The 15,734-nt window shown below is 41.2% G+C and overlaps 1 protein-coding gene and 4 non-coding genes across 5 annotated transcripts; all 5 read left to right on the plus strand.

Moving 5' to 3' along the window:
* Window positions 1-1,634: 1,634 nt before the first annotated feature.
* eif4a2 (eukaryotic translation initiation factor 4A2) lies at window positions 1,635-6,367 on the plus strand. The gene is made up of 11 exons (XM_085389241.1): window positions 1,635-1,765; window positions 2,625-2,682; window positions 2,785-2,917; window positions 3,162-3,301; window positions 3,682-3,850; window positions 3,928-4,037; window positions 4,346-4,489; window positions 4,849-4,986; window positions 5,077-5,166; window positions 5,414-5,493; window positions 5,571-6,367. The coding sequence occupies exons 1-11, from the start codon at window positions 1,737-1,739 to the stop codon at window positions 5,713-5,715; spliced, it is 1,236 nt and encodes a 411-aa protein (XP_085245367.1). The 5' UTR covers window positions 1,635-1,736; the 3' UTR covers window positions 5,716-6,367.
* On the plus strand, window positions 2,965-3,039 carry LOC146648431 (small nucleolar RNA SNORD2). The gene has a single exon (XR_014908662.1). It is a non-coding gene; the product is annotated as a small nucleolar RNA SNORD2 (small nucleolar RNA).
* Window positions 3,516-3,590, plus strand: LOC146648432 (small nucleolar RNA SNORD2). The gene has a single exon (XR_014908661.1). It is a non-coding gene; the product is annotated as a small nucleolar RNA SNORD2 (small nucleolar RNA).
* Window positions 4,075-4,255, plus strand: LOC146648433 (small nucleolar RNA SNORA81). Its single transcript, XR_014908695.1, has one exon. It is a non-coding gene; the product is annotated as a small nucleolar RNA SNORA81 (small nucleolar RNA).
* On the plus strand, window positions 4,541-4,724 carry LOC146648434 (small nucleolar RNA SNORA81). Its single transcript, XR_014908694.1, has one exon. It is a non-coding gene; the product is annotated as a small nucleolar RNA SNORA81 (small nucleolar RNA).
* Window positions 6,368-15,734: the final 9,367 nt, after the last annotated feature.

Here is a 15,734-nt window from a genome sequence, read left to right on the forward strand (position 1 = left end):
GATTAGTTATCCAGCCCTTACTATAAGCTTAATCAAAAAGTAGAGAGTGTGTCTGTCCCGTTCCACAGAAGAGGGGCCTTAAAGCTAAAGGCTCTGCCTCCTATTCTACTAAATATCCCAGGAACCACAAGTCTGAGAGCAAAGTGCTCTGTTAGGGTGATATAAGGTCTTGAAGATAAAATGGGACCCGATTATTCAAGATCTTGTATGTAAGGAGAAGAATATTAAATGTGAGTCTACATTTAACAGGTAGCCAATGAAGAGAAGCTGATATGGGAGAAATATGCTCTTTCTTTTTCTAACAATGCAAGCACAACTACCAGAGATCAAATAAAACCTGGCCATTAAAACAGCTTTGCTGTAGGGGAAGGCTTAAATATACAGAATCTAAATTTGTTTTTTGAAGTAAACAGGGACATTATATCCAGTCACGTGAGTGTGCCTCACAATTGATTATTATTGTATGCTTCTCTCATATTTAGAGAATAATCCTCTAAATATGTATTATAATAATAATCTCATAATAATCTAGTTAACATTGTCTAAACCAGAGTAGAGTCCAAGGTCTTCCAAGTAAATCAGGAACTTCTCCAAGAAGGTGAAACGTGGAAAGTAGAGAGGTGACACAGGGAGAAAATGGTTGTGTTAGCTCAGCTAAACTGGGTAACTTTATCAAAGCAAGTCTCTGACTCAGCGGAGACTAATTGAAGCATTATCTAACTGAACTTTCGTCTCAAAGGTCACCAGGAGATAAAAACTGCATGTATAGACTCTCCAGTCAAATCTGATTTTTTTTTTTTTTAAATCAAGGCTTGTTAACTTTTACCCTAACATAAGTACAACCAATCTTAGCTGTCAGTACTTTCCAATGTCCTTTTTTCATAAGTCTTTGAGTGTCTCCTCTGTGTAACGTCTCTGATTTCTGGAATAAAGAAACACAAGAGACTGACAGAGAATTAGTTCGTACAAACTGTCAGTTGCTTAAGTCCAGCAGGTAGCAGAAATCTACTGAATGATATGCCAAGAAGAAGCCTTCTCCAGATTTCTCCCCACACTTTCCCCAAAGCAGTTATTGTTATGACAAGTTTGCCTGTCCAATCAGCTTTCCTTACAATATGCAAGATACCACTTCTATATCTGTCACTCCACATATGGAAGTGACTGTGTACTTTAATTGTTTAAACCTGCCTCAAACACTACACATAACTGATAAATATGGAACAGCAAGTGTGTCAAAGACACAGAAACTGCAGCATTGTCCCTTTTTAAACTCTATGCCAATTAAAAGTTATTTAATAATCACACTTGGACAGCAAAGCCTCGGTTAGCTCTGCCTGTGTGGTAGTAAACTTCATTTTATTTCTTGAACCCCGCTTGCATGGGCCTCATGCAAACCTTCTCTCCAAAAATGTTGCACAACACTTGTCAGAGCGAGTTTTGACCTATCAGAGACACGGTAGCGAGCCCGAGCACCCACTATTACTGCAATATCCTTCCGCCGAGGAATATAGTCTGGAACAATTTTAACATTTTATTGTTTATCTAAAGACATATTTGAACACAACAAGTAGTGTGTTAAATAAAATGTGATTCAAACATTAAGTCAGTCAACTAATATTTTATTGTCAGCCAAATTGGGCACTGAGTTTGTCGGTGAAAATAGTCCGGCTCCATAAATGCAGTTGTATTCTCGAGCAGCGATCTTTCCACTCGCATGCTGAAGTTGGGAACGGATCATGTCTAGCGATTCTGCTGATTACAACAGGTAAGAGAATACGTTTGGGCGAGTTTTTTTTTTTTTTTTTAAAACGACGCTGAATATTTATCTGCGTCTAACCTCGAGAAAGTGGTTTGCAGTTAGTGTTATGCAAAATTAGTTATTAAATAGCTAACTAGGCCCCAACCGCTGGGGCTAACTGTTAGCTATGTGACGCTAGCTGCTCCGTTACACACCGTAGTTCCAAACTGCTTTTAAAAGCATTCTGCTTTAAATGTTTAATATTTGGCCACGTCATACTCAAAGTATACCAGGACTTTGTAGTGATTAGTAGAACCCTTTGTTTACTATTGTAGCTGGGGATTATCCAAATTGAGAGTCGTCGGTCCAGGCTGTATGTAGGCCTCAGAAGAAGCCACCGTTGGCAGTACAGGCCCAACTGTCCGACATATTGGCTAACGGTGAGCGAAGCGGAGCTCCATGTTGAGGTACATCCAAAGTGTACAGATGTAATTTTAATCTTGAGTTACCGGGGACCACAGTGGGTATAAGGAGCCAGCCTCAAATCTTTGGAGGTTACGTAAGCGGCCATTTTATGAGGGACTAGCAGTGGAGCCCGGCTCGTGCAATTTGACACGTGCGCTCAGTGAACCTCCAGACTGTGGAACTAGATCGCTGGGGCGTAACCCAGGCTACGATTGACTATCTCACTACATATCTAACGTAATTTCTGTGTTTTAGTTTCTCACCCTGAGCGCGAAATAGGCGGTCTTATTGTTGGAGATGAGTGAGCAGCAGGCCTTCACATTAAATGACGCCTGGAAGAAACGACCGCTGTAGCATGCGTTCAGTTTATTTTTAAGGTCACATTTTATGTAAAAATTGAAGAGTGTTTCATTTCCAACAGCTCAAGAGATAGAGACCATGGGGGACCAGATGGAATGGAGCCTGATGGTGTCATCGAGGTAAGTAGTATGGCGAAATACAAGCACTGGCACTATATTTTTGGCTGTAACTGGATCATTGAAGTACTAATTCACCCATGTACTGTCTTTCCCAAAATTCAGAGCAACTGGAATGAGATTACAGACAACTTTGATGATATGAACCTGAAGGAGACTCTTCTCAGGGGCATATACGCATATGGTTTTGAAAAACCATCTGCCATTCAACAGAGGGCCATCATCCCTTGCATCAAAGGTACAGACACTTTTCTTTTTAAACTCAGAATAGGATTGTAGATGTTTGAGTGAAATGATGGTCTACCATCTTTCGGGACTTACCCAAAACATGGGGATAACTTTGTTTCATGCTGATCACTCAGTACTGTAAAATGATTAGTTAATGAGTCAAATCTTGCAAAGGATGATTTTGTTGTTTAGCCTGTTTCTGTTTTGAGAAACAAATATATGTACTTAAAATAATTTTTTCCCCTTACTGTCAGGCTATGATGTCATTGCTCAGGCCCAGTCTGGAACTGGCAAGACAGCCACATTTGCCATCTCTATCTTGCAGCAGTTGGATATTGAGCAGAAGGAGACTCAGGCTCTGGTTTTGGCTCCGACTAGAGAGCTGGCTCAGCAGGTATGCTGTTCCTGAGGTCACCATAAACCTCAGCAGTACCTCAGACCTAAGCAGCGTACTGAGGACACTAATTCAGATCCTAAGGTACAATCTTTTAAAGATTTGTTCAAATTCCAAAAGATTTGACGAGTATCTTCTTAAGCTAATGTAGTCTCTGTCCGTGGCTACATTGGTCTGAAAGGTGAAATGCTTTCGAATTTTTCTGTGAAAAACTGAGTGATGTGATGGCATACCATCTTTCGGGACTGACTCTTGAAATGGAGAGTTTCTTTTACTCTACTGATCACTTTAAACAGTTTTTCTGCAGTTTGCGAGTCTTGTCTGGCTCTCTGTGCCACATTATCTTAAACAAGTTCTTCTGTCCCATCTCCCCTTCTTAGATCCAGAAGGTAATTCTGGCTTTGGGTGACTACATGGGGGCAACCTGCCATGCCTGCATTGGAGGGACCAATCTCCGTAGTGAAATACAGAAGCTCCAGGCCGAGGCCCCTCACATAGTGGTGGGCACACCTGGACGTGTGTACGACATGCTGAACAGGAAGCACCTGTGTAAGTATTACAGGTCCTGCTTACTGGAAGCTCGGATTGGTGATATGTTTGCTAACAAACATGACATTTCTCTGCAGCTCCAAAATGGATCAAGATGTTTGTTCTGGATGAAGCCGATGAGATGTTGAGTCGCGGCTTCAAGGATCAGATCTATGAGATCTTCCAGAAACTGAGCACAAACATTCAAGTAAGAAACCAACGCACACCAGAGAACAAATAAGATGCCCTTCTGCATCAACAGAGGTCTGCTATAATTGTGTGATCCAGATTTTCTGTTTCATGCAATGATGATAGCAGATTTTTTACGTGGAAGCAGATTATTGTGCACTTGACTGAAAATGAGATGTGGTCGAACCTCTTTCTTAATGTTCTTTGGCTGCAATCTCAAGGTCAAGTGCCACAATTGGCATTGTCTTTTAATACGCTTGTAACAAATTTTATGTTGATTTTTTTTTTTTGGGGGGGGTGGTGTAACATGTAGTGCTGCTTCTTCAGGTGGTCCTGCTCTCAGCCACAATGCCAGCAGATGTGTTGGAGGTAACTAAGAAGTTCATGCGAGATCCCGTTCGCATCTTGGTGAAGAAAGAAGAGCTTACCCTTGAGGGTATCAAGCAGTTCTACATTAATGTGGAGCGAGAGGTTGGTAAGATTTCTGCTGATAATCTTGTACCACTGTGAATGTTTTAATTTCCCTTCTCTCTAAAGCACCCTGCTGAAACTGCAGGAGCCAAGCCTCACAGGTTTAGCTCATGTGGCCGTGTAAGCATGGGTACACCAGAGAAGGAGATCAAAGGCATGGTATTGGAAATGAGGCTAGGAGGGACCTCTTTCTTAATGTCCAGTTTCCTTTGTCTCGAAATCCTGTGTTACACAATAGCTGCTCCTCATTTAACATGGAAGTGGGGTAGATGTTAAACTACAGGATTCTGCTGTGACTTCATGTTGATGTTTTTCAGTTAACAGTGCTTTACATCTCATAACCTCGTGTTTGTTTCCAGGAGTGGAAGTTGGACACTCTCTGTGATCTGTATGAGACTCTGACAATCACACAGGCTGTGATCTTCCTCAACACCAGGAGAAAAGTCGACTGGTTGACTGAAAAGATGCATGCTAGAGACTTCACCGTCTCTGCTCTGGTATGACACGTCCTCTCCCTGCTTGAATCTTATGTTGGTGCAAGCAAATGCTTTTGCTCATCAGTATTAATCTATATTTTCCATTTGCAGCACGGTGACATGGACCAGAAGGAGCGTGATGTGATTATGAGGGAGTTTAGGTCTGGCTCAAGCAGAGTGTTGATCACTACTGATCTTCTGGTAAGTGTGATCAACACTCATGATCATCTGTGACGTTACAACCCAAAATGTTTTTAATCCTGCAAAAGTCCTGAAATGACCAAGCAGTCGAAACTTTTGGGAGATTAGGGCTCGTTCTCCACAATGGGTTCTTTTAACGTAGGAATCTGTTACTTATTCGCGAGCAACATTAATAATATGCAGTCTTCATCAGTCTGTCTGTTAAGGAGTTAAATTGAACATGTCTTTTTCTCCCCTCCCACACCAGGCTCGTGGAATTGATGTACAGCAGGTTTCCCTGGTCATTAACTATGACCTTCCCACAAACCGTGAGAACTACATTCATAGGTGAGTTGAGTTTCTTTGGAAGAATGTGCTCTGTTGTTGCCTCTCTGAGTCTAACATGGTCCAATTTTCCTCCACAGAATTGGTCGCGGTGGCCGTTTTGGCAGAAAAGGAGTTGCTATCAACTTTGTGACTGAGGAGGACAAGAGGATTCTTCGTGACATTGAGACGTTTTACAATACAACCGTGGAGGAGATGCCTATGAATGTGGCCGACCTGATTTGAGCCCTGAGATTTTTCTTTTTGTTTTAAACGCAGTGATAGCGATTGTCCACTTGCATTGTGCTTATTATTCGAGGGGAAAAAAAACTTCTCAATGCTAAACCTTCGATCAGAATTTTGGTATGTGTTAAAAGCGAGGTGACTTCTTTGGTGGTCCCTCTTGGACAGTTGTAGATTCTGACCTTGACAGTTGATTGGTTGGAGCTGCAAAGCCATGGGGTCTATAAGCATTAAGGTTCTTATCAGGTATTTCTTTCCATGTTCACTTAAGATGCGTGTATTCGATGTTCTCCACCATTTAGTAACTTACTTGTGGACTAAAAGGTATAAGTGCTGTATAAAGTCTGCAAATTATGTTATGCTAACATATGTGCGATGTATCGTGGGCCTGCTTAATAGAGGCTTTTGTCATGTTATACTGTAGGATTCACTTGCTTTTTGTTTATCTTCGTGAATGTGTTTAATTTAAATGTACCATATATATATTTTTTTTTTTATCCCACTTGCTATATATCAGAATCCCTCACTGGTTGGCTATATTTTGCTGACGTGGTTTTACCCTTAGAGTATATTGCCCGTTCCCCTCCTTGACTACTTTTCAGATTTCCTCCTCTTGGATTATATGAATGTCTTAATAAACTTAAGTTAACTTAGAGCAACTTTTGTTTTGGTGTCTGGCTTTATACTGTTTTTTTTTTTTTTTTTTTAAACAGGATTTTTTTGAACTGGTTTAAGTGCTGCAACTGACATTCATAGACATGAAGAGATGCATAGTGGTGCGAGTGCTTGCAGTAGAGCTTATGTAACAATTCCACCTAGTGGTATCCCTGCAGCAAGATGAGCTCAACGTTAGCAGCATAGTACTCGTGTTTTAAACTTAAAATTAGTGAACAAATTGAAATCTATGAGACTCTAGATCAGGGGTGTCAAACTTCAGTCCTTGAGGTCCAGTGTGCTGAAACAGCTGATTAACAATAGGTCATTAGCAAGACTATAGAACTAGACTGCATGCTGAGGTGGCAACCCCTAACCCTGCTTGAGTAAATGTAAGTGTTTGGAGAATTGTACTTCAAAAAGTACTTTTATTGCACCAGTACAGTAATATATGCCTGTTTACACACAATTTTATTATGTGAATGTTATTTATTTGAACTGTCATACACAGGATGTAACAAGTGATCAGAACATGGTATATTATTTAATCTTTAAAAAAATGTTTGGGGCGTTCCTATGTACCACTAGAGGGAGCCCACGTACCACCAGTGGTACACGTATCACACTTTGGCTGTGTCCCAATTAAGAGACTGAACGCTTGAAGTACGCGCACTACGCGTACTACGTACGGTGCGTACTATAAGTACGAGAAGTGCGGAAGTGAAAGGCTTGTGAAATGGGCAGTGTTGGGAAGGTTACTTTTAAAATGTATTCCATTACAGAATACATGCCCCAAAATGTATTCTGTAACGTATTCCGTTACGTTACTCAATGACAGTAACGTATTCTGAATACTTTGGAATACTTAATATATTATCATGCTTTTTACAACAACGTGAATGTACGATTGCTGTGTGATTCATTACTATTACTGAAGGTCCGCGACTCCGAACAAAGGGACCTCTGACTAATGCTGGGCTTACACTGTGCGATTTTTTGGCCCATTTTGAGCCGATTTTTGAGTCGTGCGACCGTTTTGGCGATCGGCCCGATTTTGGCCTTCATCGTGCGTCGTGCATCGTGTAGTATACGTGGGGTAACGAGAAGAGATTAACACCTCACGACGAGCTCCCGATCATCAATCGCTTGGTCGTGAGGATTTCAAACCTGTTTGAAATCCTCACGACCGTCGTGAGGGTGTCACCGCAGTTTGTCACACTGCGCACGCGCAAACACAAATGTCAGCGAAAAAGACGGCGCAGCATGGCAGTGCAGCGTGTGATCTGGACACAAGCGATGGAGGCACAACTTGTAGAACTTTGGAAAGCTCATCCGAGCCTTTTCGATGTGGCCTCACAAAATTATCACGACCACAACAACCTTGAAAATAGTTGGATCTACACTGCTGCTCAATCACAGCTGGCTGATCAGTGTTTTTCATTAGCAATTTAGCAAAGTTGATGGTGGTGGTGGCGTGTCTGTGTGAGTGAAAGACAGAGAGGGAGAGCGAGCGACAGAATTTCTGTCATAACCTTCATTTTATGGACGCACAGTGTGAGCACTCAGGTCGCATCAGAGCATCGGGTCGTATAGTGTGAGACCCTGCATCGTGACCTATGAACTTCTAACCCCTGCGAGTCAATCGTACAGTTTGAGCAGGAGCTGAATCGCGCGACTGAAAAAATCGCACAGTAAGCCCAGCATAATACGGCGGGGTCCCTGTCGGCTCGTAGCCGAAAAATAGCTTTAATAGCTTTGTTGTGTGGGTCAACTCTGCTTGCCAGAGACAGAGAGAGGCATTGAAAGACTGCTCCAACGGAACTTATTGTTTTCGGAGGAAAACACGAACACGGTGTACAGTCGAGTCTTAATAGCTTACTTACAACTGGGCTCATCAGGCACTCTTCTTGGCTGCAGTGGTTATTATTATATTTACATGCTTCCAGCTCCCGTTTTTGCTCGATGACAACTCGTACCTTTCCACTCCCCTTTTTCTCCCTCCTCGCGCTCACAGACCCATAACGTGTATGGCAGTCCATTCTCCCTGCAACACGGACTACACTGCCCATGATGCTACATTCTTTAGAGCTATGCTTGTAGCATTCAGCCTGTTAGCTTAGCACCACAACAACAACAACGAAAAGGCGCTCTCTCACCCAGGAAGCACACAGTCGCAGAGAGAGAGAGCGTCGCCCTGTAACCATGGCAACCGTAACGCTGCCGCCTGGAACAACAGAACGTAGCTGTCAAACAAAACCCAAACAGTCCTGACCCGCGACAAAATGAAACAGGAAAGTACCGCAGTGTAATCCATTTATTTCAACAAAGTAACTGTATTCTGAATACCACCTTTTTAAACGGTAACTGTAACGGAATACAGTTACTCATATTTTGTATTTTAAATACGTACCGGCGGTACATGTATTCCGTTACTCCCCAACACTGGAAATGGGACGGTATACGCTTCGTCGCGCTGTTCAGGTTGCCTAGCAACCATGATGCTAACCGCGAGACACGTTACATACAGCTTTGTTTGACAGAAATGAAGGAGAAAAATGTTTTGTTGGTCATTCATTTTTGTCATGACATCACTTTAGTTGAGTATCTGAGGCTGAGACCACGGGACTGTAAAACATGCTTGTTGGGCTTCATTTCTGTGCTGAACAGTCATTTAAGATTAGTCAGTAAATAACAATTAGTTCATGTTGTTAATGTTGTTCATCTCACTGTGGCAATGTAAATATAATATGGCCAATATTATAGTATTGTCAGATTATTTTTTTTTATATATATATATATATATATATATATATATATAGTGGCACGGTGGTTAGCACTGTTGCCGCACAGCAAGAAGGTCCTGAGTTCAATTCCAACATCAGGCCGGGGGCTTTCTGTGTGGAGTTTGCATGTTCTCCCCGTGTTTGCGTGGGTTCCCTCCGGGTATTCCGGCTTCCTCCCACCGTCCAAAGACATGCAGCTTGAGGGGATAGGTTAATTGGAAAATCCAAATTGCCATTATGTGAGTACGAATGGTTGTCTGTCCCTGTGCGTTGGCCCTATGACAGACTGACGACCTGTCCAGGGTGTACCCCGCCTCTCGCCCTATGACAGCTGGGATAGGCTGCAGCTCCAGCAAGTTACAAGTACGGATTTTGAGGGTCAAAATCCGTACTTGTAACTTGCAGGTTTTTTTTTCTAAGTCCACACACAAATCTTTTTTACGCACACACAAATCTTTTTTACACATACAAATCTTTTTTACAAGTACAAAATATTTATGACCACATTTTGAGCCCATAGAAATCGACAGCGCATTTGGATGCATTTGAAGCACACTTCGAATTGGGACAGCCGTCGTCGCGTGGCGGTGACGTAACCGCACTTAAAATGCGTACTTCAAGCGTGCTGTCTCTTAATTGGGACACAGCCTTTGAGAACTTAAAAGTGTTGAAATGAACTCCAAATACAGGGAAACTATTCCATTTAAATCTACGTCAGATTCTGGTTTGTTTTAATGCTGCATTGTAGATATGTAACAACTTGTGTTGTTTTTTAGTTTTTAAGTGTTTATATTTGTCCACACTCTACCAGGAGAACTTCAAGACATGTTGAGGAGCTAATTTAGCCATTTAAATCAGCTGTGTTGGATCAAGGACACATCTAAAACCTGCAGGACACCGGCTCTCGAGGCCTGGAGTTCCCTACCCCTGCCCTAAACAGTTAATGCAATATGATTGTTAAACCCCTTCAATTAAAGCTTTTACTTATTTCTTTTGCAATGAAAGTCTGTACTTCAGTCAGCTTACAAGCAGACAGTTTATATGAAAGCTGACATAATCACGCCCCATATAAGATAATGAGAGATCAACTCATTCAAATTAGGTCACCAGGAAACATCCCGGTGCTCTTAGGTCACCAGGAAACATCCTGATAGAAAGTCCACTTATAAAAGCGTTCACTGGAAGCTTATTTCCATAGCGTTCCATTGTAGTCCTTTTATTTATAAATTTACACAGGAACATTAGAGATGCAAATATGAGAGATTTTCTCACTTTGTTAACAAAAGAAGTCTGTATGGAGGAAAACACGTCAGTAATAATCTACTCTGGCATCAAATGTATTGGTGTCACCGGAGACAGGAGGGATAACGTCAGCACACATAAAGAGTACAGAAGCAACACATAACAGCAAAAACAAGAATAGGAGCAATTTGTCATTGTATCTTTAGGCACTAGCAGCCTGTCACAAAAACACGTTTCCATTTCTTTAATTGAATGTAGAACAAAATGTCAAAGATAACACAGTCTGACAGACACAAAATGTTTGCACCAACAAGATGATTTCCAAAATCCTTTAGTTGAAAAGAAGGCGTGTCTCAGCATCCTGTGGAAATGGGCCAAGTGAATGGTATCTGAAAGTCACGTCTTTGAGAACAAATCCAGCAAAGGCATGGCACAGAACGTGAGAGATGCATCTGACCCTTCAGCTGATGATTATTCCCGTCATCAGAAATGGTCTCAGTGGAAGAGTGACTGTCAACCAGCTTACAGAAGGCAAACAGGGAGAAAAGGCTGAGATGTGCCAAACTACACAAGAACTGGACTGAAGATCTCATGGATTTGAATCCAAATTTGAAATTTTTGGCTCAAATCATTGTCAGTATGTATGGATGAGACCAGGAGAGAGGCACAACAGTGAGTGTCTACAAACATGGTGGAGGCTCTGTCACGGTTTGGGGTTGTCTGGAGAAGCGGTGTTGGGCGTATTGTCACAATTTATAGAATTTTGAACTCAGAAAACAGCAAATCTGTGAAGAATTGAACTTTGCTGTGATGTAGAGAAAAATCCCACTAGCAGAACTGATTACAGCCACAGAAACAGCAGTTTGAAAAAATAACGTCACAGACGTGGAAGAAGAAACTGTGGACAAAAGTTTCGGCCTCTCTCAGCAATGCAAAGCCCTCAGCATCCAACATCACCACAGAGGAAGGGAAGTCACTTACCCTCGTCTAAACCATAGAGACGATTGTGAGAAAATTTTGTCACTCTCAGCAACAAAAATACTTATGAGCCCCTGAAACAAGACCCAGGAACTCGTGTTCTACTGGCTTGAGGAAATGCTACTGACAGGCTATACTCAGGGGAAGCTACGCCAAGTCTGTACGGTTTACCGAAGATACATAAACAGGGTGCGCCTTTAAGACCGATTGTCTGTATGATCAACTTGATCAACTAAAACATCTCAAAGTTAACCCGCTGGTAGGCAGCTCTGAACATCACATCCAGAACACCTTGGATATTGTTGAGAAGGTGTGAGATGGTCTCGTACAATGTTACATCTTTCTTCACTTGTATTCCAGTCACTGAAGCAGTGGAGGTAGTTCGTAAGAGATTAAAGGATGACCCCAACCTCAGCAACAGGACCACTCACCCACCACGTGTGTTTGCTTTTGGAACTGTGTCTTAATTCCACCTACTTCACATACAAGAGTCAGTACTCAGGCAGAACACGAAAAAAAGTAATTTGTATGCCAAAAAGTAAGTTTTTCTACTTTATTTCAATTTCTAATAACATTATCTGCTTTTCAGTTAAACTCATCAAACTTAAATTATGTTATTTGTATGTCTATGGGGATATATTCTGTGTAGGTCTTTAGTGCTAATGTTTTAGCCGTTGGCAGTAATGTTAGCTAGTTCATGGCTATAGGAGTCTGGGTCAGTTGTAACAGCAACAGTCTGGGTTAGTTGTAACAATAATGCAGATTCAAGGTTCTTTATTTGTCACATGCATAGTTATACAAGTATAACACACAGTGAAATGTAGCCTGACACGCTCCTCGACATGTGCAAAAAAATTTGGGGGGGGGGGGGGGGGGGGGGGTGTAGAGGAAAAACATTGTATATATATATATATATATATATATATATATATATGTAGTATATACATTGGGTGAATGTGCAGTAGTAGCAGCAAGCAGGTGAATTCTGTACATTAATATGAATAGACATCTGACTATTTTACAGGATAGACAATATAAACATATTTAAAATTAAAGGAATTGAAATGTACATTGTGCCTTGGTTTAGAGTGTCTGGAAGAGAGTCCTGTCTCAGTCAATTATAGATGATGTGAGAGGGCGGGTGTGTGTGTTTAGGGCACGGATGGCTTGGGGATAGAAGCTCCTCTTGAGTCTCTCTGTCCTTGCCCGGAAGATGCGGAACCTTCTACCAGATTGCAGAAGTTGGAACAGTTTGTTGCCAGGATGGGACGGGTCCTTCAGTATCTGCGCTGCTCTAGTCCGGCATCTCCTGGTGTAGGTGTCCTGAAGCGGGGGGAGAGCAATCCTGCAGCAGCGTTCTGCTGTACGGATCACTCTCTGGAGAGCTTTTTGGTCCTTCACACAGCTGTTCCCAAACCACGATGTCATGTTCTGTGTGAGGATGCTCTCCATAGCGATAGATGTTACAACTTACCACACTATTACTTTAACTTATATTAAACAAGTTGGGGCAACGACATCAGCAGAGAGAGGTTCACTGGTCGCATTTGTATATGTGGTTAATGCCATTGGCAACACAATTCCTCCACTGTTTGTGTTCCCACACATACATTATGCAGACCACTGTGTCAGAGATGGACCAGTAGGAAATACTGGTAGTGGAAATAAATCAGGATGGGTGCAAGAAACAGATTTCCTCATCTTTCTGAAGCACTTTGCAAACCACACCAAGGTAAGCCATGATAAAAAGTAATGGAATTGCGATGCTGGTGAACAACTACATTTGTTCAGCTTCATTGTTATGTTCAAAATTGGTGCAAGAGTTGTAGGTTATAATGCCCACTGAGCCAATGAGGCCAAACTCAAGGAAGACCAGCCAAAATTAATGAAATATTCAGTTGCAGAAAATTCCATAACTTGAATATGTTCAAAAGCTAGATTTCTGCATTCTGTCACACACACACACACACACACACACACACACACACACACACACACACACACACACACACACACACACACACACACACACACACACACACACACACACACACAGCTACATAAATGGCTCTAAGTGCATTCATGTGTTGAATAAACAAAGATTACATGTTAATGTTTTGTTAGTACCCTTATTTCATTGTGTTACATTTCACCCCAGGATATGTTACAACTAACCCAGACTATGGGGTTAATTGTAACATTTCACTCTTTGTGTTTGAGACCATACCATACAATGGGTAATTGTGCTGCAGAGAAAATAGCTGCACTATTTAATAGCCGAGACATGTAAATGCTTTGCATTACATTTTGATTCCACTGCCTTAAAAGAGCTCCAATTTACAGACAGAAATGTCAAAAATGTTACAACTATCCCCGGTCTCCCCTACTCGTGTTTTGTGTGCCGGTATGTGTAAGCTAGTCAGTTATACAGGAAGAGGCTGGAGTTGATTGTTAGTCTTCCATTTGCATGCAAACCCACTGCATATGGAGCTCATAATGCAAGTGAAATAGACTCTATATAGACCACAAAAACAGCCAAAAAAAGTCAAACAGAGAGATAGCAGGAACCACAGGAGCGATCAAAGCAACGTGTTAGCTGCAGACACAGGTTAGGAAAACCCAAGAAATACAAAACCAGAGAGTACACTTTGTAAAGACAGTTGTCTCACTGCCACGTGGACATTGAGGTTATACCAGTTTTAATAAATGGGCCCATTAAGGCCGATCAAATGGGACCAGACTGACAAAGACTAAAGTAAAAGTAATTTTCTCTATATATTATAATATTTTATTTAAAAATTCTAAGTAAGAAATTTCATTACTTCTTTACTTGAACAGCACATCAGACACAAAAAAACCCTTAGAAGCCTCAACGTCTGGAATAACACTCTGTGATCAACCCGTAAACTATGAATTGAAGAGTACAGAGAAGGCTGAGCTCACACTGTGGAGACCATTTATCTGAATTTCTGTCTCCTGCACTACAACCTGTTGTTTTCTTTTTCAAACCAACTGTTTTTGGTATAAACCAACTATTTGTAAACATGTTATAATAAAAAATAATAACAATATTAATAATACAATATAAGCACGTGAGAATACAAATGTCATTCAAGTCTAACCAATTCCAATGAATGTGCTCAGCTCCAATCTTTCTGAATCAAAGCATCATGAGCTTAAATGCAAATTCATCTCTGCTGCAGTTGATGTAACCCAACATTGATCCTGAGCACCACAGCCTCTGTGCATTAGTCCAACACAGAGCGTCAAACTCACCACAATACTGCAAACTAACCTATTTCTCCTGCACTAAACCACCCAGTATTTTCATGCAACACTTGAATAACACAGAGTTAGCTTAGTTTGTTTTGCAGAATTTTTCACAATATGAAAATATATACATATTTTATCAAAACACGTCATGTACAGATCCAATATGTGATTAAAATGATTACATTACATGCAATCTTTAAATCTGCAGTTTAACAAATACCACTGAGAAACCTAACTTCTCTTTCTCCATCTCGGAGTCAACTTATCTCACACTCTTTTGTCTCCCTGTGAAATACAGCAGCTGGACCTTTAGCTTGCGACACACTGCAAACACACAAACTGCACACAGACAGTTTGTGTGTTTGCTGGTGTTTGTTGAGCCCATAGAAACGCTACTTTTAAAATGACCTCACACTTAAAAAATAAAAATGTTACTCCCTTTGTGCTTCCTCCTCTTCAGAAGCACTAGCGGCATGCGCTCGCTCCAGCCCGGTATAAACGTTATAAATTATACCTTTGAGCCCAAAATAATGAGCTTGATTTAAAAATGTAAAGCGTAGAAAGTTAGGTCATTTATGTAAACATGTAGTGAGTGAAAGTAAAAGGTCAGAAAAATAAATATTTTTCTTTCTTTTTTTCTTTAATAAAAAAGAAAAGAAAATGATACCTAAAAATACAGCTTAAATGTGATACTTTGTTTCTTCACACCTGTGAATTTGCGTAAATGTTATACAGACGAAGAGTTGTATGACGTGCAAAATGTCCCGTTTTACACCAAGCCAAGCGAGAGACTTGACACATTTTCATACCCAAACCTCTAACCAAGGTCAATCCACTGATCTCCACCTGTTTGAGCACGTTTGTCATTTGCTGAACGCAGAACGATTTATGACCAAACTGCTGCAGGCGACTTCATTTTAAGTGTGCTGTTTGTGTGCGCAGAGGGAATTACGAAGACTGAAATTTGTACTCTCCAAAACATTTAGAGGTCATCTACTAATGGGAAGATCCGAGGTTTGATTCCTGGCTGCTCCAGTCTGCATACCAAAGAACCCCTCTCATTCACTCTCCAATGAACACATCAAAGAGTCC

This window comes from Rhamphochromis longiceps, linkage group LG18 (assembly GCF_057381845.1).
Source record: "Rhamphochromis longiceps isolate RC_006_pf linkage group LG18, R_longiceps_female_GT1.1, whole genome shotgun sequence".
NCBI lineage: Eukaryota > Metazoa > Chordata > Actinopteri > Cichliformes > Cichlidae > Rhamphochromis > Rhamphochromis longiceps.